General features: G+C 32.4%; 1 protein-coding gene across 1 annotated transcript; it reads right to left on the reverse strand.

Annotated features, from left to right (window-relative positions):
• Positions 1 to 18,442: 18,442 nt before the first annotated feature.
• LOC127084082 (WAT1-related protein At4g08300) lies at positions 18,443 to 22,011 on the reverse strand. Its single transcript, XM_051024472.1, has 7 exons — positions 21,696 to 22,011; positions 21,469 to 21,531; positions 20,150 to 20,266; positions 19,500 to 19,743; positions 19,235 to 19,393; positions 18,981 to 19,132; positions 18,443 to 18,870 (listed from the first exon to the last, which is right to left on the reverse strand). Exons 1-7 carry the CDS (start codon positions 21,911 to 21,913, stop codon positions 18,666 to 18,668), a joined length of 1,158 nt encoding a protein of 385 aa, XP_050880429.1. The 5' UTR covers positions 21,914 to 22,011; the 3' UTR covers positions 18,443 to 18,665.
• Between the last annotated feature and the right edge of the window lie 3,429 nt (positions 22,012 to 25,440).

A 25,440-nucleotide genomic window follows, 5' to 3' on the forward strand; every position in this document is an offset into this window, starting at 1 on the left:
CTCTTCTGTTTCTCTTTTTTCGTCGGTTGTTTTTTTTCGCACCAGTTGCGACAATTGTGTTACATAAAGGTTGTGCATATGAGTTGTTTTAGGTGTTGTTGAGTAATTGTTGCATTAATTTATGCAATTGAAATGTATGAAATTTAATTTTTTACCTTTAGGCTACCCTTGCATTCTTCTTCACCATTATATATTTTGAGTGTATTCTTACTCTATTTTTATTGCATTCTCCTTCTTAGGGTACAAACAAGCAGGGAAATAAGTAGTTGCTTTAGAGCTGAAGGATGGAGTTGAGGCTATTCTTCTTTTCCAGTTTTAAGCATTTTTAGATTACCGTTTCTATGATTTATAGCACTGGGTGGAAGGACGTTAAGTTTGTTTTATTTAGAGTTATTGTTGTGAGTTTAAATGTTATAGCTACTGATTTTAAGTTACTTTGATGCTGAAGACATGTTTTCCTGATTGAGTTTAATTTTAAATAAAAGTCATATTTGAACTTATTTGATTGAGTAGTTGTTTTTAATGATTTATTTCGTTGCGATGAGCCTATGTAAAGATGAGCATGTGGTGACAGATACTTTAAATTAAATGTTTCATTTTAATAAATGTTACAGAGCAGGTTGCATGTGGAGATTGTGTGACATCCTATGTGAAATAGTTGTTTATAATTGATTTATTTTGCATTATTTTGAGTTGGGGTTTTAGGGTGTTACACGCAATATTTCATCACAGTTATTGATTCCACCTATGGTGATATATACATTTGATTTATCATAACCTATGTGGAGTTCTTGTTTCACCAACCGTTCACTAAACATATAACCTTTTAATTTAATTTAGAAATTAATAATATTAATAATTAAGTTATCTTTGAAGAACAACTTACACTAATTAATATTTTTTCGAGCTTTCTACAACTTATTATCCATATCTCGCTCTTTAAAAGATAGAATTTAGTTTGATATTTCTAATTATTCAATCAACACTTCCTTCTCTACTAGTTCATTTTTCAAACTATCAAATTTATTGAGAAATTCATAATCATCATCATCATCATAAGTATCATGATGACAATGAATAAGAATTTCTACATAAATTTGATGCTTTACTAAACGAACTAGTAGAGAAAGAAGTGTTGATTGAATAAATAGAAGTGTTGAAACAAATTCTAACAGTTAAATAATGAGTTGTGGATAATGGACTACAAAAAGCTCAAAAATTATTGAATAGTGTAAGTTATTCTTAAAATATAACTTAAGTTTTTATATTATTATTTGCTAATTAGATTTGTCAGGTTATATGTTTACTGAAGAGTTTATAAAACATTATACCCATATACGATATAATAAAATCAATTGTATCTTCTATTATATGCTATATACATGTTGGGCCGAACAAAATGAAAGATGCAGAAGGAATAACATTATTAACAATAATATAGGACAACCAAAACAACAACAATAACACAATATTTTTTACCTATATCAACAAAAAACACAACAATAACATAACCTTTTTACTTATCTCAACAAAAAAAAACATATATAACTCAACTAAAACTCCAGCATTAGCAAAAACCTTTTAATTATATCAGCAAAAATAATAAGATAACTAATAAACAACAACAACATAACTAACATAAATTGCAAACAATAACATAACTTTTTTTACTAATCTCAACAAAATAAACAACATATATAACTTAGCTAAAACATCAACTTTAACAAAAGTTTTTTAGTTGTATCAACAAAAACAACAACATAACTCAATAAAAACAACATAACTAATAAAAACCACAACAATAACATAAACTTTTTACTTATCTAAACTAAAACAACAATATAATTCAACAAAAACATCAAAATTTATTAAAAAAAACTCTTACTTGTATTTACAAAAACAAAAACATAACTAAACAAAAACAACAACAAAACAGACAAAAATCGCAACAGTAACATAAACTTTTTACTTATCTCAACAAAAACAACAACCTAAAACTTTTAATATCATCTTAACAACAAGAAAACACAACAAATCCTAAAGGATAAATAGTTTTAACAACAAAAACATAAATCATCAAATAAATGGTGAAAAATGTTTCACGTGTGTACCGAAAATGTGAGGAGGAAGACAAATGAATGAGTTTTGTGTTTCCGTCTTGCAAAGATTCATGACACCTTTACTTGATCCATACTAGTTGGAGAAGTCATGTTGGAGTATTGTAAATATATTTTGGAGTTTTTAAAAACTGCGTTGGTGTTTTGTGAGGTTGAGATAAGGCGTGAGAAGTTAGGCTTTCACTTATGAAGCACAATCTGTTATGAAGTGAATTAAGTTAGTTTATATAGGTAAAACATTTCACCACGGTTCATAAAAGGAAACATGGTGAGATGTCCGTAAATATTTAACCACGATTGTTATTTTGGATCATGGTGAAAAGTAGTTTAATTTATATTTAAAGATAGAAATTAAGGGAACACACCATTTTTGTAACAAAAAAACATAAAATTATTGGTGCTAGGATTCGAAGAAAGTAAAGAACACCAAGATGTATACTGGTTCCCCTCACAATCCCAGAGTAGTCCAGTCCCCTTACCACATGTAAGAGATTTTATTATAGTTAGATCTTGTGGACAAGACAACCTATTCTTCTTATATAGACTCTAACAAGAATACCAAGAAAAATCCTCTTGGATTTTTCACTAAGTCCACTAAGAGAAAAATCCTCTATTAATGACTTTCTTGTTTCCAACAGTCCTGAACAACAAGGATAATAAGGACAATATGAGTTTTTATAATATTTTGACAGATGGAATAATATATCAATCTATTGATTGATCTTCTCCTTTAAAGTAATCAATCTTCTTTATGACATACAAGTGCTCTAAGGATGATATGGATGAAACTACATGAACGTATATGAAAATTATGTGTAAAAAGTTTCACCAGAAAATTTAATCAAGAACACTTGAGAGAATTTGAAAAGATGAAGAAAAAGATTGTTTGAAAATGTTTGTGTAAAGGAGGTGTGTTTAAATTCTGCAGAAATGTGTTATTTATAACCCTTAAACACCTTTCTAAATGGTCATGGTACATGAAAGGATGCCATGCTTCAAGAACATATTTCAGAAGGAGTTTCCATGAAGGAATGCATTTCTTTCTGCCACTGGTTCAATGGTAATCGATTACCCAATATGGTGTAATCGATTACACCTAAGCCAACGTTAAAAAATTTGAAAATTTTAACTGTGTAAATGATTACCCATATGATGGTAACCGATTACCTGCTGTAAAACTGGTCACAGAAGACAGTACACAAAGCTAGTAATCGATTACCTTAAACCTGGTAACCGATTACCACCAAAACAGAAAGAAAAAATGCATTAAGAGTGAACTGTAAGGCCAAATGGAAAATGTTTAAGAGGCCTAAATAAGCATGATATGTAAGTATGAAAACGTTGAGCACTTGAATTAACATAGAGAAGTTGAGAACTTAATACCTTAATATTTTGATCAAATAAATAGCAATCTTCAAGACTTTAAATTCTTTTAAAAGTGAAACTTGTGCTTGAGCTTGAGTCTTGAGCCATTCTTTTTGCGATGCATATTTGCTTGTAGAGCATGTCTTCATTAAAACACTTTGAGAAGTTTGTCTTCACAGATTACACAAAACTCATCTATTTAGGCAGAAACTCCTTCAAATTCTATCCAACACAACTCTCGAAGATTATTAGTTGGATGAATAACTTTTTATTCTAATCTATCACATGGATTGTTTGCAACTCTTGCTTGTAAACATATATGATATTATTATAATTAGTTTAGTTAAGTTAATCCCATATTTTTAGGAATTAGATATTACATTTATCCCTCCATATCATACTAATATATAACACACACCCCACGATGGGCAAAATCTACAATATTCTATACTTGTCTTGATGGGTGGAAAATATTGAAAAGCTTAAACTTAATAATTGTTTTGAAAGACGTTGCAATAAATTTGATTTCACCGGGTTATTTATCATATGAATCATCTCTAACGCGCATCAACATACACTCATATATATCAACAGATATATGTGGAACCATGTTTGTAGGCAATCAATCAAAGAAACTCTCAATAAGGTGATTTTAATGATGACACCTAAAAGGATCACTTGACAATGTTAAGCGGTTAGAGATGCAAGCAGAAAACTTACGGTTTGATGATCACTGCAAACATCCTCCGATAATGGTACTTAGCTTGATTAAATCTCAAGTCTCATCTTCAAGGAAAATTCAAGCAAGTGTTTATACAATTTGTTTAATTGACAACACTTGAAGTTTCAAAGTGTGAAAGATAGGAAGTGTGAAAGCTTTCCTTTCCGCGTCAAAGTGAACCATAATTTATAAAAAACATAAATGCATTCTTCTTAAGTTATACGACTAAATCACACACAAACACACACACACATACACACACACGCACACGCACACACACACACACACACACACACACCACACACACACACACAAACACACACACATACACACACACACACAAACACATAACACACACACACACACACACACAACACACACACACACACACACATACACACACGCAAACACATAACACACACACACACACACACACTAAAACGAGTTTCAAGCCTTTATTTACTAATAAAACATCCCTAAAAATGTTTTGGTGACGTGTCAGTTGAATTAGAAACTGTCTGAATGATTTTGGAAAACATTTGTATTGTCCAATCGATAGGCCCTCGTACCCAGTCGTTTCAGTTAGTGCAAAAGTTATCCTTAAACCTTTATAACAGTGTCTTAATGAATGGAAACGTCTATGCATATTTTCTTTCCTTTTTAACTTTTCTAATTGATTGTTTTTAGGCCATCCAATCAATTGGAGCAATATGACAATTGATTGGCTCATTAATTTTGCTTCAAGAATTTTTTTCTTTTTATGCTCGCCTATAGCCTATAAATAAAGACTATTCCTTTCACATTTTCTCATCCAGAAACGTGAGCATTTTATCTCACTCCTCACTCTCTCTAAAATATTTTCAAACGTTCTCTCACATATTTTAGTCGTAGTGCTTCCAAAAAAGTCGTTTTGTTTAGTGAGAAATTTTTGTATTCTAGAAGTGTAATATTGTAAATTCATCAAGAAATATTTTTATCTTGGTTGGATAATTTATCCATAAGAGATTGTTTGTTTGGGATTGAAGCTAAACCCTTTAAGAGCTTTGGTTTGGGATTTATATTCTAAGTCTTCGTTTTGGTTCGTATGCTCATCCATTTCAAAAGCTTTCTTCAGTTCAAGATCAACCCTATATAAAATCTCAACTTGATTCGTAGTTATCCTGGTAAAAACATTGGTTCTGTTCATAAGCTCAACTCGGTTAAGAGGTTGCTTTAATTCGAGATAAGCCTGATATAAAATGTCATTGGTTCGTGGTCAACCTATTTAAAACCTATTAGGTTCGTATAATTAGCTTGATTTAAAAACTCACATCGATATAAAATCTTTTTAAAAATATTTTTAAACTTTGAAAATAATAAAAAAAAGTTTTTCAAACTACCGATTTTCTAAAACCCATAATTCACCCCCTCTCTTGTGTGTGGAGTCACATGCCCAATAATATATAATAAAATAATACGATTATGACCCCTAGCACATTGATCCGTCAAGCAAATAAAAGAACCTAAACTAAACTTAAGAACTATCTATACTTCTTCAAGTTAAACTTCCATGGTTGTCCTCCTTGATCCTGTCATCTTCTCTTTATTCATTATATTACATAAAAGAATACTTGTTTTACATACGAGAGAATGAGATAAAAAAAAAGAAATTAAATATAGAAAGTAAAGAGTAAGACACGACACACATGTCGTATTTAAATCTCAAAATAAAATAAAATAAAACTAATGTCATAACCTCTCACTACAAGACAATAATAATAAACACATTATTATTATTATTATTATTATTATTATTAATGTTATTATTAATACTATTATTAGGGTAATGTTAACATGTGTCCTAAGAGCACATGTTAAGAGTTAAGTATATAAGTTTTTTTTGAAAATTGTGCATTGGTTTTATTAAAAGTTGATAATTAATGTTTTTTAATGTGTTTTTCAATATAAACTTTCTATTTGTAGGTTTCTTAACATGTATCCTTAGGACACAAGTTAACATTACCCTTATTATTATTATTATTATTATTATTATTATTATTATTATTATTATTATACTGTTAATTAAATAATTAAATTAAATTTTGATGATTGATTGCACTACGCAGAGTGCCTCGACGCAAAATTTATTGAACATATCACTTTAAATCGACACTCTCTTTCACATCAACACTTGATGCTTTTTGCAACCCTAAAGACATAACTCTTGCATCGTCACAAATCCTACTCGTATAACTCATGAAACCATAATTCTTGCGCTATCATAAACCCATAATGAAAAACGTTCATACCATAAAAAATAATGATCGATTATTCAATATGACTGATTAAAATACTAAGTTTCACCGTAGGAATGTCGGATTTCGAAGCAGAATAAATATTGATCATTTAAGTGAATAACAAACATTACATTATTCAATACATGGTTTCGTAAGTGGCTTTGATACCACTGAAAGGAAATCACGATAAAAAATGCAACAAAGAAATAAAATTTTGCCTTAGTTGATCCTTATAAATTGACATGATAAGTGGTAGAATATTCACCTCTTTTGGTGATTAACCGTTGATGTAGAATCCAAATAACGATCATAGACGCTGAACAACAACGTCTCTACTCAATCTACTCGAACGAGATGCCTTCAGTCTTTGTGCTACCTACTACGAATGAAGACTTTGTGTGTGTGTGTGTGTGTGTGTGTGTGTGTGTGAGAGAGAGAGAGAGAGAGAGAGAGAGAGAGAGAGAGAGAATATGACTAAGAATTCACAAACCGAATTTCATCAAGTGAAAAACTTTCACACAAATTTTTTTAAAAGTTAGGGTGGAACAAATTAAGAGAAACCCAAGCAATTAAAAACTCCAACTAAATAGAAAACAAACTAGATCTCACACCTAGGGGTGACAAACATACATATTTGTCTTGTTTAGTCTCGCCTCCCAAAAGCTTTTAAAAAATGGGACGAGACAGAGCGAGCATAATTGAGGGTGATAGCCTAAATTTTTGGTTTACCTGTGAAAAAATAAGGGCGAGACGGACTCGTGGTTATTGCAAATTTTTACCCTAAAAGTAGCAAAATTTTATGTTAATGCTTGCGCCTGCAAATGCCCGCAAAAAAGGGGGCGAGACTGACATATTAGAGGGTGTGAACTTAAAACTTTGACCTGTCCCGTGAAATGTGCGTGCAAAACGAACATGTTCGACGAGCCGATTTCATTTTGCCACCCCTACTCACACCATCAAAGATAGGGATGTCAAATGGACCCATGCCTAGTGGATACTCGTAAAAATTAATCATAATTGATAGGGTAAAAACCCACAAAAATGGATACGGACATTGGCATAACCAAATACCACTAAAATAAGCGGGTATGGACACCGATATGAGTATTTAAGTAACCACCCCGTCCCATACCTGCACAATAAATATATATATATATATATATATATATATATATATATATATATATATATATTATATATATATATATATATATATATATATATATATATATGTAATTTTTTTATTTTTTATTATTATATACACATGTTAATTTATCAATTTTATTAAATACATCACTGTTAAATTTCTATGTATTTTACTATAAATATTTGTTTATTTCTTAACTCAACAATAACATCTTCGATTTCTTTTAAATGTTGCTAAAAACCTAAAATAACATAATAAAATATAGTTGATCGATTATTTTTTATTAGACATGTTGGTAAATAAATATGAATATGAGTACTTAGATACCAATAATATATGGATACAAGTACAAACATTAGTGTCCATACGGATATGAGCTTGAATACAATGATTTTTTCAAAATACAGGTATAAGAACGAGTATTATGGTATCATGTCAAAACCTTAACCATTACCATCCTTAACCAAAACCATCATCAACATTACATAGATTTTTTTTAAAAAGATAGCAATGTCACTATCAAAATCCCAGAGCTAAGACAAAACTCTTGATCCATGATTGGTTAGGGCAATTAAAATTTATAATAAAAGTATTCAAATTTATGTGGTTCTGAATCAAAGTATATTACTATTATTATTCGTGAAGCTTCTCAAGATTTCTAACAATAATGTCAAGGTGACATGTAATCTCAGACCAGAGGAATTAATTTGGTCATGTGTCAATCATGCATGCTTGAACCAAAATCCCAAACATTATGAACAAACGTCTCAATTTGCCGACTTCCAATGGAACAAAAACAAGTTGGGTATGACAGGGAAACAACAAACGTTAACAATTGTTAGTCTTGGTGATCACAAGGGTAGTTTTGGTAATAATAATGTGAATAATGCGATGAGCTATACTGACAATAACATTGGGAAAATATAATGTGGAAAGGATTAAGTTATATGCATGATAATAATGTACTATTCATCATAATAATGTGATTATATGTATATATGCATGATAATAATGTACTATTCATCATTATTGAGTTAGTAGGAATTGTGTTGTTGGGTGTAGGTTGTAGGTCCTTAGTAGGGATCTTTGTGACAGAAGTATAAGATTCAAGGAATCTGAATTTGATTCTTCATGTCTAGAATCTTTCACGTTTAATTTTGTAGTGCTGTTTGGCCACCTGATTCTTTAGTGAGCTGATGATGACACACAAACCACATTATAAAATCCCTAGCATATTTAATTTGTATGAAAGAATACTCGAATAATTTGCATATATACCAAAAGAATGACCCCCCTCAAGCATATCGTAGTAGAATCATCGTCATCGATCAATCCTTAAATTCTAAGATATGTTATGTGATCTTCTTATCCACCTAACAACTTGCAAGCAAAGATGGAATTATAAATATACCTCAACAGAATGTGAGATAACGAATATACATAAAGGTGGTGAATAATAGCTATCTTCTTTTATTAAGTTTTAATGGGTTTGTTCTAGTAATACCTAAATACATATCCCGAATGAAATATAAAAATGTTTTGGGTAATTCACTTAGTTGAAATAAAGAGATCAAAGGAGTTAAAAAGTTAAAAAAGATAAGGGTTTGAATTTTTTTTTTATAAGCAATGAGATTTATAAAAAAGACAAGGGTTTGAATCATGATATACAATAAGAGACTTTTACACAATGATATCAATTTGTTGAAGGATAATTTAGTATTTTAGTATTTCATTTACGTGACATTATTATTTATGTATATATAGTAATGTAGTTGCCAACAGTTATATCCACTGAGTATTGTAGTGCAGTGTGTGTATAACTAATTTTTGTGTGTAACCGTTAGTGAAATTGTTAGTGGAAGTTTGTTAGAATATCTCTCTCTCTCTCTCTCTCTCTCTCTCTCTCTCTCTCTCTCTCTCTTCCTCCATCTTCATCTTTTTCATCTTGTACATCAATAATTGCTATCTAGAGCCCCGGTTCAGATTCGTAGAAAAACACACGTGAACGGTGAGGCGTTGTGCGATCGATTTCATTTCTTGAGTTCATGTTGAACTTTTGATCGAAACCGCAACAAAATCAGATTTCTTGATTCTGCAGGATTGGTGTTTGGTGAGATCTGCGTGTATTGCACAAGGTTGAAGATGAACGAAAACGGTAATCTGAGTACTAAGCTTCTAGTGTTCGATGACAAGAATTGGAATTGCTGGATGATTCAGATGCGTGTGTTGTTTGGCGCTCAAGATGTTCTTGATCTCGTCAACGATGGGTACGTTCAGGTTGCACTTCTAGAAAATGCAACGGGTGCACAGAGAAATACTCTGTGTGATCTGAGGAAGAAGGATCAGAAGACATTTTTTTACATCCATCAGTGTGTGGATGTGAACGTGTTGGAGAAAATCGTTGATTCGACGACGGCGAAGGCTGCGGGACACACTAGTACGGTGCTACGACGATGATGCATCATATAAGAAGGTAAAGCTTCAGTCTTTATGTAAGTAGTATAAGAATCTCAACGTGAAGAACAATGAGAAGGTACCTGACTACATCTCCATATTGATTCTGATCAGAAATGAGATGAATTCGTATGGAGAAAATCTCTTTGAAGAAAGTATCATTGAGAAGGTACTTAGATATCTTAATCCTCAATTTGATTACATTATGGTAGTAATTTAACATTATAAGGATCTTAGCACCATGAAAATTGAAGGCATGCAAAGAAGTCTAGAGGCACAAGAGTTCCGTCTGACTGAAAGAACCTCTAAGAGAGAGGTATAGCAAGATCTGAAATCTTCGTTTGTTTAGAAGGACAAGAAGAAGTCTTGGTCGGAGGCCTAAAAAAGACATGGTAGGTCTCAGGAGTCAGAAGCCTCCAATTCTGATGAGATGAAACATCATAAGGGAAGGGAGAACCTGTTGTAATAGGTTTTGCCATTTTGCTAAGGGTTGTTGCTCAAACAAGGAAAGGAAGTCAGAAGAAGCAAACATAGTCAGAGGAAATTATGATGATGAACCTATGCTATTGATGGCTTATGAATATGATGATGATGAACCTGTGCGATTGACGATTTCTGATTCAGAAGATGACTCTGAATCTGAAGTCGAATCTGATTTTGAATATGAGTTAGAATCAGAAGAAGAGTCAGAATCTGAGGGTTCAAAAAATGAGTCAGAGTTAGAAGATGACTCTAAAGCTGAAAATGACTCAGAGTCTGAAGGTGAGTCTGACTCTGAAGGAGAATCTGATTTTGAAGGTGAATCTAATTCTCATCCAGGTTCTGATGATGATCTAGAATTTGGAGTAATCCAATCTCTGGAGATGGAGCTTCTAAAGGAAGAGCTTCTAATGATGGAGCCTTTGAATTCCATCTTTTGAGGATGGTCAAGCATCTGATTCTGAAGGTGGTGATTATATGGCGTTGTTATATATCCATCCGTGTGTGGATATGAAGGTGTTTGAGAAAATTGTTGATTCAACGAGGGAAAAGGCAACGTGGGATATACTAGTGCGTTGTTATGGTGGTGACGCATAAGTAAAGAAGGAAAATTTATAGTCCCTACGAAAGCAATATGAGAACTTTAGCATGAAGAACAATGAAAACATGCTTGATTACATCTCTAGAGTGATTGTGGTCACGAATGAGATGAAGTCTTGTGGAGAAACTATCTCTGTATAAGTAATCATTAAAAATGTACTGAAATCACTTACTCCTCAGTTTAATTACATAGTTGTAGCTATAAAACACTCTAAATACACCATTATTGAAGAGCTTCAGAGTAGTTTAGAGGCACAAGAGTTGGGTCTGACTGAAAGAAACTCTGAAAGGGAGTCAGAACAAGCTCTGAAAGCTTCTTTTGTCAAGAAAAATCACAAGCATGCATGGCTAGAGAAAAAGAAAAAGTATGGTGGTGGTAGTGTTCAGAAATCAGAAGTCTTCAACACTGAAGAGAAGAAACATATGAATGTTCATAAGGGAAAGGAGAAGTTTGATAAGGCAAAGATTAAGTGCTACAATTACAACAAGTTTGGTCATTTTGCTGTTGATTGTTGGTCAAACAAGGTTAGCAAGGGTGAAGAAGCCAACATAGCCATAGAAGATTATGATAATGAACCTGTGCTATTTATGGCATCTGAGAATGCATGCGGAACAATGGTAGACTGGTGGTATATGGACATTGGCTGCTCCAATTATCTAATCGGAAACAAGCAATGGCTGGTTGATTTTGACTCTAGTAAAAGGACCAAGATCATATGTGTTGATGATGAGTATCTAAATGTTGAAGGAATGGGAAATGTTAGAGTGAAATTGAACAATGCAAAAATGATATTGATCAAGGATTATGGTATGTTTCTGGAATGAATAACAATTTGATGAGTGTAGGTCAGCTGATTGAAAAAGGTTTTTTAGTAACCATGAAAGGAAATCTCTTGAAACTGTATGATGTAATCAAAAGATGATTGTGCAGTATGAGCTGTGAAGAAACAAAAAATTCAAAGTGAATGTTGCAACAACATGCAATCAATGCCTTAATGCTAGAAGTGATGAAGGGGGAAGTGAGTTATGGCACAAGAGATTGGGGCACCTGAACTACAACAGCTTAGGGCATATGAGTTTAAAGAATCGAGTACAAGGAATTCCTAAAATTGTGGCACCAGAGAAATCATGTGATATATGCATGAGAGGCAAGTACCAAGATTGTCATTCTCATAAAAAGTGCCTCCAAGAGCAACTCATGTTTTAGGTGTGGTACATTATGATGTATGTGGGCCATTTGAGGTACCTTCACTTGGAGGGTACAAGTAATTTTTGTCATTTGTGGATGAATTCATAAGAATGACATGGGTAGCACTCAACAAGTTCAAACATGAGGTGCTTGCAGAATTCAATAAGTTCAAAGTGGAGGCTGAAAATCAAAGTGGACAAAGGTTGAAGATTCTCAGAACAAATGGTGGAGGTGAGTTAAACTAAACATAGTTCAAGAACTTCTATGATGAACATGATATTGAGCATGAGGTAACTGCTTCCTATACTCCACATCATACCAGATGATAGTAGAAAGAAAATGAATGACATGAGCATATATCATATTCTACTAGAAAGAAAGTGTTAGCTATTTCAAGGTGTTTGGTTATGTTTGTTACAAAGATATGCCAGATGCTACTAGAAGGAAAATGGATGACATAAGCAAAGTCATGTTTCTTATAGGTTACCATAATACAAGTTCTAATAAGCTCGATTGCTTAGTCATCAAAAAGTTTAAGTTAACAGAGATGTCATTGTGAAAGAATCAGAAACATGGCATTGAAGCAATCCAGCTCTAGTGTCGAGTCAACACTAGATTCTGATTTTGCCTCTGCAGGAGATTCTGCCTCTGAAGGAGATTCTACCTCTGAAGGTGATTATGACTCTAAAGGTAAGTCTGAATCTAAAGGTGATTTTTACTCTAAAGGTGAGTCTGAATCTGAAGATGACTTTGACTCTGAAACCATAAGATTGGTTATTTCTATAGCTACAAATAGGAATTGGCCTATGATACATTTAGATGTAAAGTTAACTTTTCTAACTGGTCTACTGCAAGAAGAATTTATGTGTTACAACCTCATGGATTTGTGAAAATAACAAAGAAGTGATAGTGTACAAGCTGCATAAAGCCTTGTACGGGCTGAAACAAGATCCAAGGGATTGAAATCTGAAGATTGATTAATTTTTCAAGAATTTGGGATTCTAAAAATGTGAAATGGTGTATGGTGTGTATGTGCAACATACTTCTAATGGAAATGTGATTCTGGTGTGTCTTTATGTATATGACACACTTTTGACAGGGAGTTGTACCTCTCTGATAAACAAGTTCAAAAAGGTGTTGATGAGTGCATTTGATATGACTGACCTTGTAATATGGTATATTTTCTGAGGATGGAGATTTTACACTATGATAAAGGAATCATTATACACCAACTAAAGTATGAACTTGAGCTGCTGAAGAGATTTGAGATGATAAATTTAGGTCAGCAGTTACACCTGCTGAGACAAATCATAAGATGGATTGTGATGCTGATGGTGAGGATGTAAATGCTACAACCTTCAAACAGTTGGTTAATTGTCTGAGATATATGTGTAACACCAGAACTGACATATGTTATGAAGTTGGAATGGTAAGTAGCTTTATGAGTAAATCAAACTGGTTATAGAGTGATGTTGCTTCTATCTGGAGTGCCAGATGATGTTGAGTTGATATACCATTCAGACTCTAACTGGTGTGGAGACAGAGTGGACAAAAGGAGCACTAAAGAATACATGTTCATGTATCTAAGAGCTCTCATTTCTTGGTGTTCCAAGAAGCAACTAGTGGTTAAATTTTCAATCTGTGAAGCATAATACAAATTTGGTGAGTTGTTAGCTTGTCAGGCTATTTGGCTGATGAATTTGCTGCAGGAGTTGAAGTTCAAGGTAAGCAAACCAGTCAGATTGATGATTGACAACAAATCTGGCACAAGTCTTTCCAAGAATTTAGTGACGCATGGAAGAAGCAAGCATATTGATACTAAGTACCATTTTCTGCACAATAAAGTTCAAAATGGATTACTTGAGATTGTTCAAGTTAACACTCAGAAGCAACTTGCAGATGTTCTAACCAAGGCGATCAAAACTGAACACTTCATCATTTTAAGGGATGAAATTGGTGTTGTTAATTTTTTAACTTGAATATGAATTAAGGAATGATGTTGAATATAATGTAATTCAAATCAAGATAGTTTGCATTTATGTTTCATGTGATTTTACATTTGCATTTGAGTTTCATTTGGGTTATTGTATAAAACCCAAAGTTAGTTGGCGGTTGTAACAAAATTTGTAATATGAGTTTTAGAGAAAGTTTGAAAGTTAGTTACAATCTCTCTCTCTCTCTCTATCTCTCTCTCTCTCTCATTTATTCTCTATATTCTTTCATCATCATCTTCTTCAATTCTTGTGCATCAATGGAGGTTTAGTGAAAACTCAAATAGCTAAATGATAGATTTGTAAAAGGCGTGACACATTAAATATCTTATCATTTTTATGAATATATGATGTTGTGTCTTTTTTGGACGTGTTTATGGTTTTATAGCATTTTTTAAAGTGTTATAAATGTAACATTAGATCTAGCAACGCACGTGTATGAGTAGTGTGTTCTTTCTTATTTCTTAGAGCATTCCCATGTATTATACTCTCCCTCTCTATCTCTCTATCTCTCTATCTCTATCTCTCTCTTTCTCTCTCTCTCTCTCTCTCTCTCTCTCTCTCTCTCTCACACACACACACACACACACACACACACAACATACGCATCTAGTCTCCACCCTGAATCTACACACTTTGGAATCTCATTTTGGTTACTAAGTTGGGTAACATTAACATAGGCCAAGAAACAAAGAATTTTCTTATGCAAGCTCCTTAATAGGAAGAAAAGAGAAAGAACATGGACACTACCCCATATGCTTTTGGGATATGAAACATCGTGCATGACATGGTTTGTAGTTGGCTAGACTTAGAAAATGTGATTAGCATAATGAGTCAGTTCATGGAAAATATGGAAAGCTTTGAAGTGAGTCTTGAGATATTTGAATGTTTCACTAAAATGTGGTTTGAAATACACATGGTATGCTAAGGAGGAATACATTTAATGGGTTATATACATGTAGATTATGCAAGAAATGTGTACACTAGGAAATCTACATCGTATTTTGTGTTTACGTTGTCTTGATAGACTATTAGTTGGAAGGAAAACCATTAAAGTTTTGTACAATCATCTATAACTTGAGAGGGGTATTGTAGTCGTGAAGGAGATAATTTGGTTGAATAATATGGTTATGGAGCCATGAATTACTCAAGGGTGTACAAAGATAGAGTGGGATATACTGATGGCCAAAGTGAAATCCATTTGGAAAATCTCCTAGTGTATCATAAGAGTATAGGGTACATTGACATTCAATTATGTTTCATCGGAGGAATTTAAGAAAATTATGGTCGATAAAGTTGCATCAGAGGAAAATTCGATGAATGTGTTCATCAAGTCAGTACTTAGATAAAAGTTCAAGCATTGCTTGAACTTGATAAATTTTTTGGAAGAGTAATTCGAAGTCGGAGAGTTTAACAAATGGTTATATATTAAACGTTCAGCATCACCGATGATTTGAAGTAAAGGTGAACCAGTCAGGAAAATCCATTCAAATACTAAAATCCATCCCTGCATTGAATACGACCATGAAGGAAATAAATGTGATGAGGTTTCTTCTTCTCTAAAGCAAAACACACATACCATATCATGGCTTCCATTAATTACAGCTCTTTTAGATTGTTCCACTCTAGTTGGTAGCTTGTTGATGATCAATCTCCATCCAAATAGTTGTATTTTGGATGTGACACTCGATTTCCATATTCTACACATCGACCTCAAGATGGTTTCCTCCAAATTTGTACATGCACACACGTTTAAACAATAAGAAATACCAAATCTTTCATAGAAAATCCTTGATGGTTGTGCATCCATAAAATATATATTTTCCTAACTTCTTGATTATGCACCAACCAATATTAATTTCAGTTCCTCCAATTGTTTTCGTGTGACATCTATGAGTACGTTTTCTGCCACTCATGGATCTCAATATCACCTGTTATCGATCAAACTACCCTTTTCTGCAACTTTCTCATCCCGCGGGTTTGAAACAAAAAACATGTATGAAAATAGATTACTAAGAAGTTCATTCCCAATTTATTTACTCCTCCAAAAATCAATGTCTCTTCAATCATCTAGTTAGCATGCAATGTTGTCGAAAGACCATTTGTGTCCCTCCTTAGTTGCTATTCCCAGTGAAATCCAATCTCTCCACCACAAAGAGTCTCTCTTACAGATTATAGGTACAAAGCATACTTGATTTTTATATTACCATACCTATAAGATAATAATCCTGCCCAAAAATCTCCTTGATCATTTAGGATCCTCCATCTCCATTTGCTCAATAGTGCAACGTTGAATAATCCCACATATGTGAGACCTAGCCCTCCTTCCTCCATTGACTTCCATATGTTGTCCCACCTTGCCCAATTGATTTTCTCCCTTTCATAGAATCCCCTCCATATGAATTTCGATTGTATCTTGGTTACCTATTGGATCACTTTCCTTGGTGCTTTATAGAATGATAGGTAGTATAATGGTATGCTACTCAAAATAGAATTCAACGTCATTACTACTTCCCCCATTGACAACTAACTTCCCATCCATTATGATAATTTGACTCGCAACTTCTCTAAGATCGAGTTCCAAGATGTTCCTCTCGATGGGTTTGTCCTTCAAATTTTATCAACAACTTACTTTTATAGAGATTGACACGCAAACCTAAAGCCAATTCAAATCCATGTAAAATTGCTTTAATGCTCCAAATGTTACTCTAAGAGCCCTCACTCACATTGACATTGTCATCTGCGAACTGTAAGATCTGGAAGTTAACTTCATCATTAACTTTACAGCTCTAGTATTCCCCCATTTGGACTTCATGTTGTACCAAACTTGTCAAGCCTTCTGCTGCCGTTAGGAATAGAAATGTTAAAATGGGGTCTCCCTATCATAGACCTTGCCCCACTTGAAAATCCCAAGTTAGATTTCCATTAACAAGGATAGACATTGACCTTGTAAAGATGCATGCTTACATCCAACCTAACCATTTAGTACCAAAGTCCATTCTTCTCATCACATAATGCAATCATATGCCTTTGGGAAGTCGACCTTGAGCAACATACACTCCTTTTTTTGCCATCAAGTATTTTTCTATTCGGTACAAACCCAAATTAACTTGTTGATATCAACTTTCCAACCTCCTTCTTCAATCTTGCAACAAGGATTTTCGAGATGATTATATATAGGTAACCTATCAAGAAAATACGTCTATACTCACTAAGCTCCGGGGAATTATCTCTTTTGGGGACCAAAGTTTAGAAATGATGTCGTGATTTCCTTTGGGAGCTTTGAATTTACATGAAATTCGTTTACGTACTTTGTAATGTCTTCCTTCAATATTTTTCAACACTACTTGATGAACATAAAGTTGTACCCGTCTGACCCGACTTTTTCTCCATCACTTGACCAAATTGCTTCCTTAATTTCATCGTATAAAAGAGTTCCTCCAACCCAACTCTTTCTACCTCTGACAATTGATTGAATGTCACTCCATCAAGAGTAGGCCTACTGATATTTTCTTCTTAGAATTCTGATTTTTGAATAGTTTTTTTATCTCTATTTTATACATCCTCTACTTACTCTATCATTCCTATTGCATTGTTGAGAGATACTATGTTGTTCCTTTTAGTTCTTGTTTTCATAACTAAGTGGAAAAATCTTAGATTTGAGTCTCCTTCCCGAATCCACACACTATGGTAGCATTCCTTTTTTTTAAAATAAAAATTTATAATCCTCTAAAACAGAATATAGAAGTTATAGCTCATGTGTGAATTTTCCTCCTATATCTTTATATACAATGCATGCTCATTGATTTTATTCGTTTTCAATTGAAGATACAAAAAGCACGTGTTAAATCAAGTTCAATTCTACCAACCATATTTTAATGAAAATTCATAAAGCAAAAAAATTAACGTGATAGATTCGTTTGACTTTTATAACTTTTTATTTATTTATTTATTTAAAAAGAATAGATTCCAAAGGTTCAGTGGCACTGTTTATTTTACATACTGAATCTTTGCTTAAAAAGCACGTATCATTAGATAAGTAACTAACATGGCAAATAAAAAATTATTTAAAATCAAAAGTATCGGAAAGGACAAAAACAGAGACAAAACAAACGCATTATATATTGCATTATTGATTCACAACATTATACTTTCCGAACATTAAAAGTTAAGGTAACAAAAACAAAAACAAAAAGTAAACTATTCTTATTAGTTCATAATAGATTTTCACACAGCAGAAAATCCTTGATAACCTCTAACAAATAGGAAAATTTGATACATAAAACTATTCTTATTAGTTCATAATAACAACTTCATGATCATGCTTATGTTGGAACATTTTTTGCTGCACCTTTTTTCAACTTTTCATCTGCACCATTAATCTCAATCCCATCAAAAATGTCTGTCTCTGATTTTGTACCATCCCTAATTGGTAATTCTTGGATTTCTTTTGCGCTTTCACGACGATCTTTGCTTTTCCCCCACACCACAGTGTAAAGTCCAGCAACAATCAGTATAGCTCCAAATACACTACAAAATTAATAACATAAAAAAAATTAACTCACACAATTTTTTATTATATTAATTAGCACTTGAAATTGTAAATTTAGTTAATTTTTTTTTTTAAAAAAATTATTTACCTTCCAAGATGAACTAGTTCTGCTAAGACAAGTGAACCCAATGCAGCAGTGATAATCATGCATAATGGACTGAAAGAAGTAACAAAAACTGGTCCACGTTCTCTGGTTACAACTCCTTGTACATAATATGCCATTCCAGAGCATATCACACCCTGGTTATAAAATTATTATCAAAAAAATTAATTTTGATAAATTAAATTATTAATTAGAAACTAATCACCATTTAAGAAATTAATAAAAATGTATAGACTTACAGAATAAACACATGCAACAAGCCTTGAGTCCCAACCTATGACCCACACACTCATGTCTCTTTCAAATATAAGTGATGCAATTGAACCCTCAATAATTCCCATCACACAAATCCATGCTGTGAGTGATAGCTCTGCTGGGTATTTCTTCAATGTAAATGACTAATTTCACAAAAAAAAAATAGCAACACAAATTAATTATCTGATTATTTCATTAATTAGGTAATTAACACTAATTATATATAATGTTTGAGTTGGCTATGCTTACTTGCAAAATAAAGAATCCAGCCCAACTAGCACAACTTGCTATGAGCATTATTGGACCCATCACCCAATTTTGTTCAATCGGTTCGTCGGCGGCGGTGTCGCTGTGGTGGCTGATTGCTCCTGCTTTTATGATCTGAAAGGCAGGTCCTTTATACAAAGTCATAACCATAGCTCCTGAAACGGTTATAACCGTTCCAATTACTTTGGCTACGCTATGAAATTTTCTCCAGTTTACTGACTCTAACCTGGTTAAATAGTAGATTAACAGTATATTAATTACCATATTATTAGAATCATTGGAATAATTAAGAATATGAATCTTAAAAAGTTAATCATTGATTAGAAAATTAAAGGAATCTGATTAGATATGCATAAATTGATAATTACATGTGTTGCTTATCTCAACTTGACACATTTGAGTTTGGACTATGTTAAATCAAGCTTTAGTTTATTTGATTTAAAGATAAACCATGAAAAGTGTGACAAACTAGTAGTTTGGGACAAAATAATTTCCACTAATTATATGGACCCATGATTCCAAATTGTTGGATTTTAAAAAATAAAAATTCATTAATTGTAGCTAGCTTTTAAACTTTGTGTATATACATTAATTTTTGTTTTTTTTTCATGGTGAAGTGATTGAAGCTTTACCTGAAAATGAGTGCCATTATAAAAGTTAGAGCTGGAAGGACATTAACAGTGGCAGATGAAAACGTTGTCGAAGTCATCTTCATTCCTATGTTGAACAAGTTTTGATCTAGTACTGGCCTGTTTGATTTTATCACCAAAAAGGTTATAATTAATTAAATAACTAATTGACTTCAATTTCAAGATCTGCATTTTGTACTTTTAGCATAAAAATTGTAATCATGACTAGGATAAAATCAAATTACTACTACTAATAAGCATGCATGAAAGATATAAAATATTAGAGTTTTTTAATAAGTAATAAAGACAAAATAAAATATATCAACATTGGTCTTATTAGAAGTAAATTCCATTTTTCTTAGATAAAGTTTTAAGTTTGAGTAAAAAACAAATAAAATGGTTTGGAAAGAAGACTCATCTTAAATGTACATACAGTTTTTTTGTATAAATTAGTAAGAAGCAAAAATAATAAATATATCAACATCAATGATATGATTAGTTATTAAAATAAAGTTATGCATTAATATAAACCGACATTAATGATATGAAAATTGATTATTGTAAACACAACTACTTATGCATTAACTTGTTCATTTGACTTAAAAGTTGAAAGTGTTAAAGGACGTTTTCCAACTCATGTCAATGAAAAGAAATTTAATATAACAATTATTTATTAATATTTGTGTATAAAAAATTAAAAAGTTTGCAAGAAGAGAATAAATAGGAAATTGATATCCAGCTAGTTTTATCATTTATTAAATGAAATAAAAAATACTTTTCTTGCTAGTTATTTTGCCAATGATGAACTATATGTTAAGAGTCCTATGATTATATATTTATAAGATGAGGCCATATTTTTTTTATAAATGAATTTTGTAAAAATAAATTAAGTCAAACTCTAAATTCTAATAAATATATTAATCAACGATAAATTATTATACTTGTGATTATCTAGTAAATCATTGAAAAAGTGCAAGATCAAGAAAAAGATATTGATATAATATAACAAAGAGATGAAATATATTTTAATATTTGAGTGTTATTATTTTCTAGGAATCTCTTTTATTTCCCTCACCCAACAAGAAAGAATCTGGATTTTATATATACTTCAAATAAATAAATATATGTATTAGGATTAGGAAAAGGGTATATTGTAGGCATATATAGTTTATTATTATGCATGCATGCATATATATTTTTAAAAACATTATAAGTGTCCAATATTCCATGAAACATGAATTAACAGAACCCAATGTAAAAGACTCAATTCTGAAATCCTGAGAATATATAATAGGTGGAAAAAAAATCATTAAGAGCCTTACTCAAGGAAACCAAGTGCCACTATCCTCAAGAATATAGGAAGAGTCATCTTTGGCCTTATTTTCCTGTAAAAATAAATACACCACAAATACTAAAATAAGTTGAATTACAAAATAAATTAGACATAAAAAATAATTATTTTTTCATTTAAATATATATTTTTTATTTCAAATCTTCAACATCAATGAAAAGAGAGATATAAAAAGGAAGAAAATGAAAGAGAAAGTACCTATCGAGAACGAGCGCGAAAGGGATGATTATAATTGCGGCCACGATATGACGATACACGGAGAGAATCCAATGACTCATACCATGTTTAAAAGAAACCATAGTAATGATATACATCCCAGAGTAACCAAATTGAAGAGACAATATAGCAAGGTAAGGTTTCATCTTACGAAGTAGTGAACCATTGTTAACCTTATCAACAGCATTTTGATCCTCCATTGATCTCTTTTGATCTATGAAAAAAAAAACACTCACACACACAAAGCACACACACAAAACTATAAGTTATGTGAATTGTGAGTTTGTGGGTGATCATGAAAACGCAAAACGGGCTTTTTATAGACCAAAAAAGCTAAATTATTTAAAAAGGAGAAATCCCAGTTTCACACAACACCGGCACTTAATAATAAATGCCACTAACTCTCTCACCTCAATTTTTCACCTTATAGATTCTCTTATCCGTTTTCTAAAACAAATCAATTACTAGAATCCTATTTTACGTTCATAATAGAATCAATGTAAAAAGTAAGATAAATTAAATTTATTGTTTGCTTAATTTTGGGAAGTGGGAGGTGTTTGATTTCGTTGACCATCAAATGGAATTTAAGTTTAGTGCTTTCTCATGACGCATGCAAATATGTTTCTTTGTGATGTTGATTAAGAGTGAGTGTTGTACATGTGGACACCATTTTTAAAGATATGAATGAGTAAATATGTATTCGTTAAATTGGTGCTTTTGCCTCTATTAACTAATAACTACCTTAAGTCAATTCTTAATAACATGTTATTCGGATTGAACATACAGAAAAAGAATACAATATTCTCATTAAGAAATAAATACTTAGAATAAAATGTCGTTGAAATTACTCTATAACACTTGGAGTCGTGGAAGACACTATAAGACTCAAAGCTAAATTTGGCCCATACATAACAAGGCATGAAATGCATGTCTACACTAAATTGTGTTAGATGTATATACGTAACATTAATATTATTGTCGTTCAATAATTCGTCTGACATTTGTAAAGTTTTTTTTGGATCAATATTTATAATATTATTGTTTTAAATATAAACTACTAGCTTGAGTTAAACAAATATATAATATAATATATATATATATATATATATATATATATATATATATATATATATATATATATATATTATATATATATATATATATATATTATATATATATATATATTATATATATATATATATATATATTATATATATAATATAGAAGAGAGAGAGAGAGAGAGAGAGAGGAGAGAGAGGAGAGAGAGAGAGCGAGAGAGAGAGGAGAGAGAGAGAAGAGAGAGAGAGAGAGAGAGAGAGAGAAGAGAGAGGAGAGAGAGAGAGAGAGAGAGAGAGAGAGAGAGAGGAGAGAAGAGAGAGAGAGAGAGAGAAGAGAGAGAGAGAGAGAGAGCGGGAGAGAGGAGAGAGAGAGCGCGAAGAGCGGAGTAGAGAGAGAGAGAGAGAGAGAGAGAGAGAGAGAGAGAGGAAGAGAGAGAGAGAGAGAGAGAGATTTTCTAACTAACATTCTCAATTTGGAAATATGTAAGATTCTGTTACAAATTCATTTTCATTTGAGTTTTATACAAAGACTCAAATGAAACTCAAATTCAAATGTGACCTCAAATGAAATGCAAAACCAAATTCAAATGCAAATGCAACTAACTTAATATGAAATTAACATTATCCCTTAATTTATATTCAAGTCAACAACACTAATTTGATCCCTCAAATTGATGAAGTGTTCAGTTTTGATTGCCTTGGTCAACACATCTACAAGTTGCTTCTGAGTGCTGACATGAACAACCTCAAGTACTCTATTTTGAACTTGATTACGTAGAAAATGGTACTTGGTATAAATGTGATTGCTTCTTTCATACAACACTGTATTCTTAGCAAGACTTATATCAGATTTGTTGTCAATGATCAACTTGACTAGTTTACTCACCTTGAACTTCAGTTCCTGTAGCAAATTCTTCAACAAAACTGTCTGACAAGCTCACAAAACACCAGCTGTGTATTGAGCTTCACCGGTTGACAATGCAACCAATGGTGTCTTCTTGGAACACCAAGAAATTGGGGCTCCTAGATACATAAACATGTATCATGTAGTGCTTCTTTTGTCCACTCTATCACTACACCAGTCAGAGTATGAATAACATTTCAGCTTAACATCATCTGATACTCCATATGGAAACAAAATTCCATGCCTCAGAGTCCCTTTTACATATCTTAAAATCTTGACTGCAATTTGCTAATGTGACCACTTTGGTTTACTCATAAATCTACTCATCATTCCAACTATATAACATATGTCAAGCATGCTATTACACAAATATCTAAGACAACCAACCAACAGTTTAAAGTTGTAGCATCTACATCCACAACATCATCATTAGAGTTCATCTTATGATTTGTATCAGCGGGTGTGACTGCTGTCTTATAATTCATCAGCTCAAATCTCTCCAGCAACTCAAGTTCATACTTTAGTTAGTGCACAATATATCCCTTCTCAGAATGAAAAATCTGCATTCCTAGAAAATATACCATATTTCCAAGGTCATTCATATCAAATGCGCTCATCAACGCCTTCTTGAACTTGTCTATCTTAGAAGTACAACTTCCTATCATAACTATATCATCCACATAAAGACATGCCAGAATCACATTGCCTTCATAAGTATGTTGCATATATGCACCATATTCCATTTCACTTTTTTTTGAATCCCATGTGCTTGAAAAATGAATCAATCTTCAGATTCCAAGTCCTTGGAGCTTATTGCAACTCGTACAATGGTTTATGACGCTTGTACGCCATCCCTTTATTTGTTCTCTTTCACAAACCCATGAGGTTGTAACACATAAACTTCTTCTTGCAATGGACCATTTAGGAAATCTAACTTTACATATAAATGTATCAGGGGCCAATTCCTATTAGCAGCTATAGAAATAACCAACCTTATGATTTCATATCTTATGAATCCACTAATTACTTTATTTGTCCTAACTGACAACAACTAGCAATGTAAAAAGAACTTAAGAGGATATGTGATATTACATCCTATCCCCCTTAAGTTAAAATTTGTCCCCAAATTTCTTCCAATTAAAGAAAGGAACACTTCTTGCATTACCGACTTAGGTCAACACTTGACTTTGTTAAGTTTAGTCCTCTAACATACTCGACCTTCCAACTTCTCCTTATCGACAATACTCATTCTTTCGTGGCTTCTCAAGACCTTCTTGATCTGGACATATCTTTATTTCCAATCTTTGATTAATTTCTAGCCTTTTTGCACTTAAATCATCGGATGTGTCACTCTGAACTGCTTGGTCATGAACCTTTCTGGAGTCCGCGACTTTCCCTTTCTTGCGCTGAGTTAACAAGTTCTATAATCATTGCACCTTAATATGGTTGGATAGTTAATAATCTCAAATCTTTGTGAAGTGAATTACTAATTCCTTACCTACAAATTATACCAATAACTCTTTTCCTATAAATCCCTTAACAATTTAAGAGACCTTACCCCTCAACTATTGATATTCTTATTAAACTTCACTTGTCTCGATACTGCGTACTAAGCGCACACACATCTGATGCCTCGCTTCCTCCACACTACTCCAATAAGATATCACTCACTTGGTGCATGAGTGCCTTACTTCCAGTCCAAGGAGAAATCACCTCTCTGATTCTCCATGGACCTTACTAAGCTCTTCCATCCATCACTTTACAT

The sequence above is a fragment of the Lathyrus oleraceus genome, chromosome 5 (genome assembly GCF_024323335.1).
Source record: "Lathyrus oleraceus cultivar Zhongwan6 chromosome 5, CAAS_Psat_ZW6_1.0, whole genome shotgun sequence".
Classification (NCBI taxonomy): Eukaryota; Viridiplantae; Streptophyta; class Magnoliopsida; order Fabales; family Fabaceae; genus Lathyrus; species Lathyrus oleraceus.

Bases quoted from the DNA above. Each gene is read 5' to 3' on its own strand.
- LOC127084082 (XM_051024472.1), bottom strand. From the start codon at position 21,913: ATGGAGGATCAAAATGCTGTTGATAAGGTTAACAATGGTTCACTACTT. The intron at 21,532-21,695 runs GTACTTTCTCTT...TTATTTTTACAG, and splicing joins TTCGCGCTCGTTCTCGATAG to GAAAATAAGGCCAAAGATGA. The intron at 19,744-20,149 runs GTAAAGCTTCAA...CTATTTAACCAG, and splicing joins ATAATGGCACTCATTTTCAG to GTTAGAGTCAGTAAACTGGA.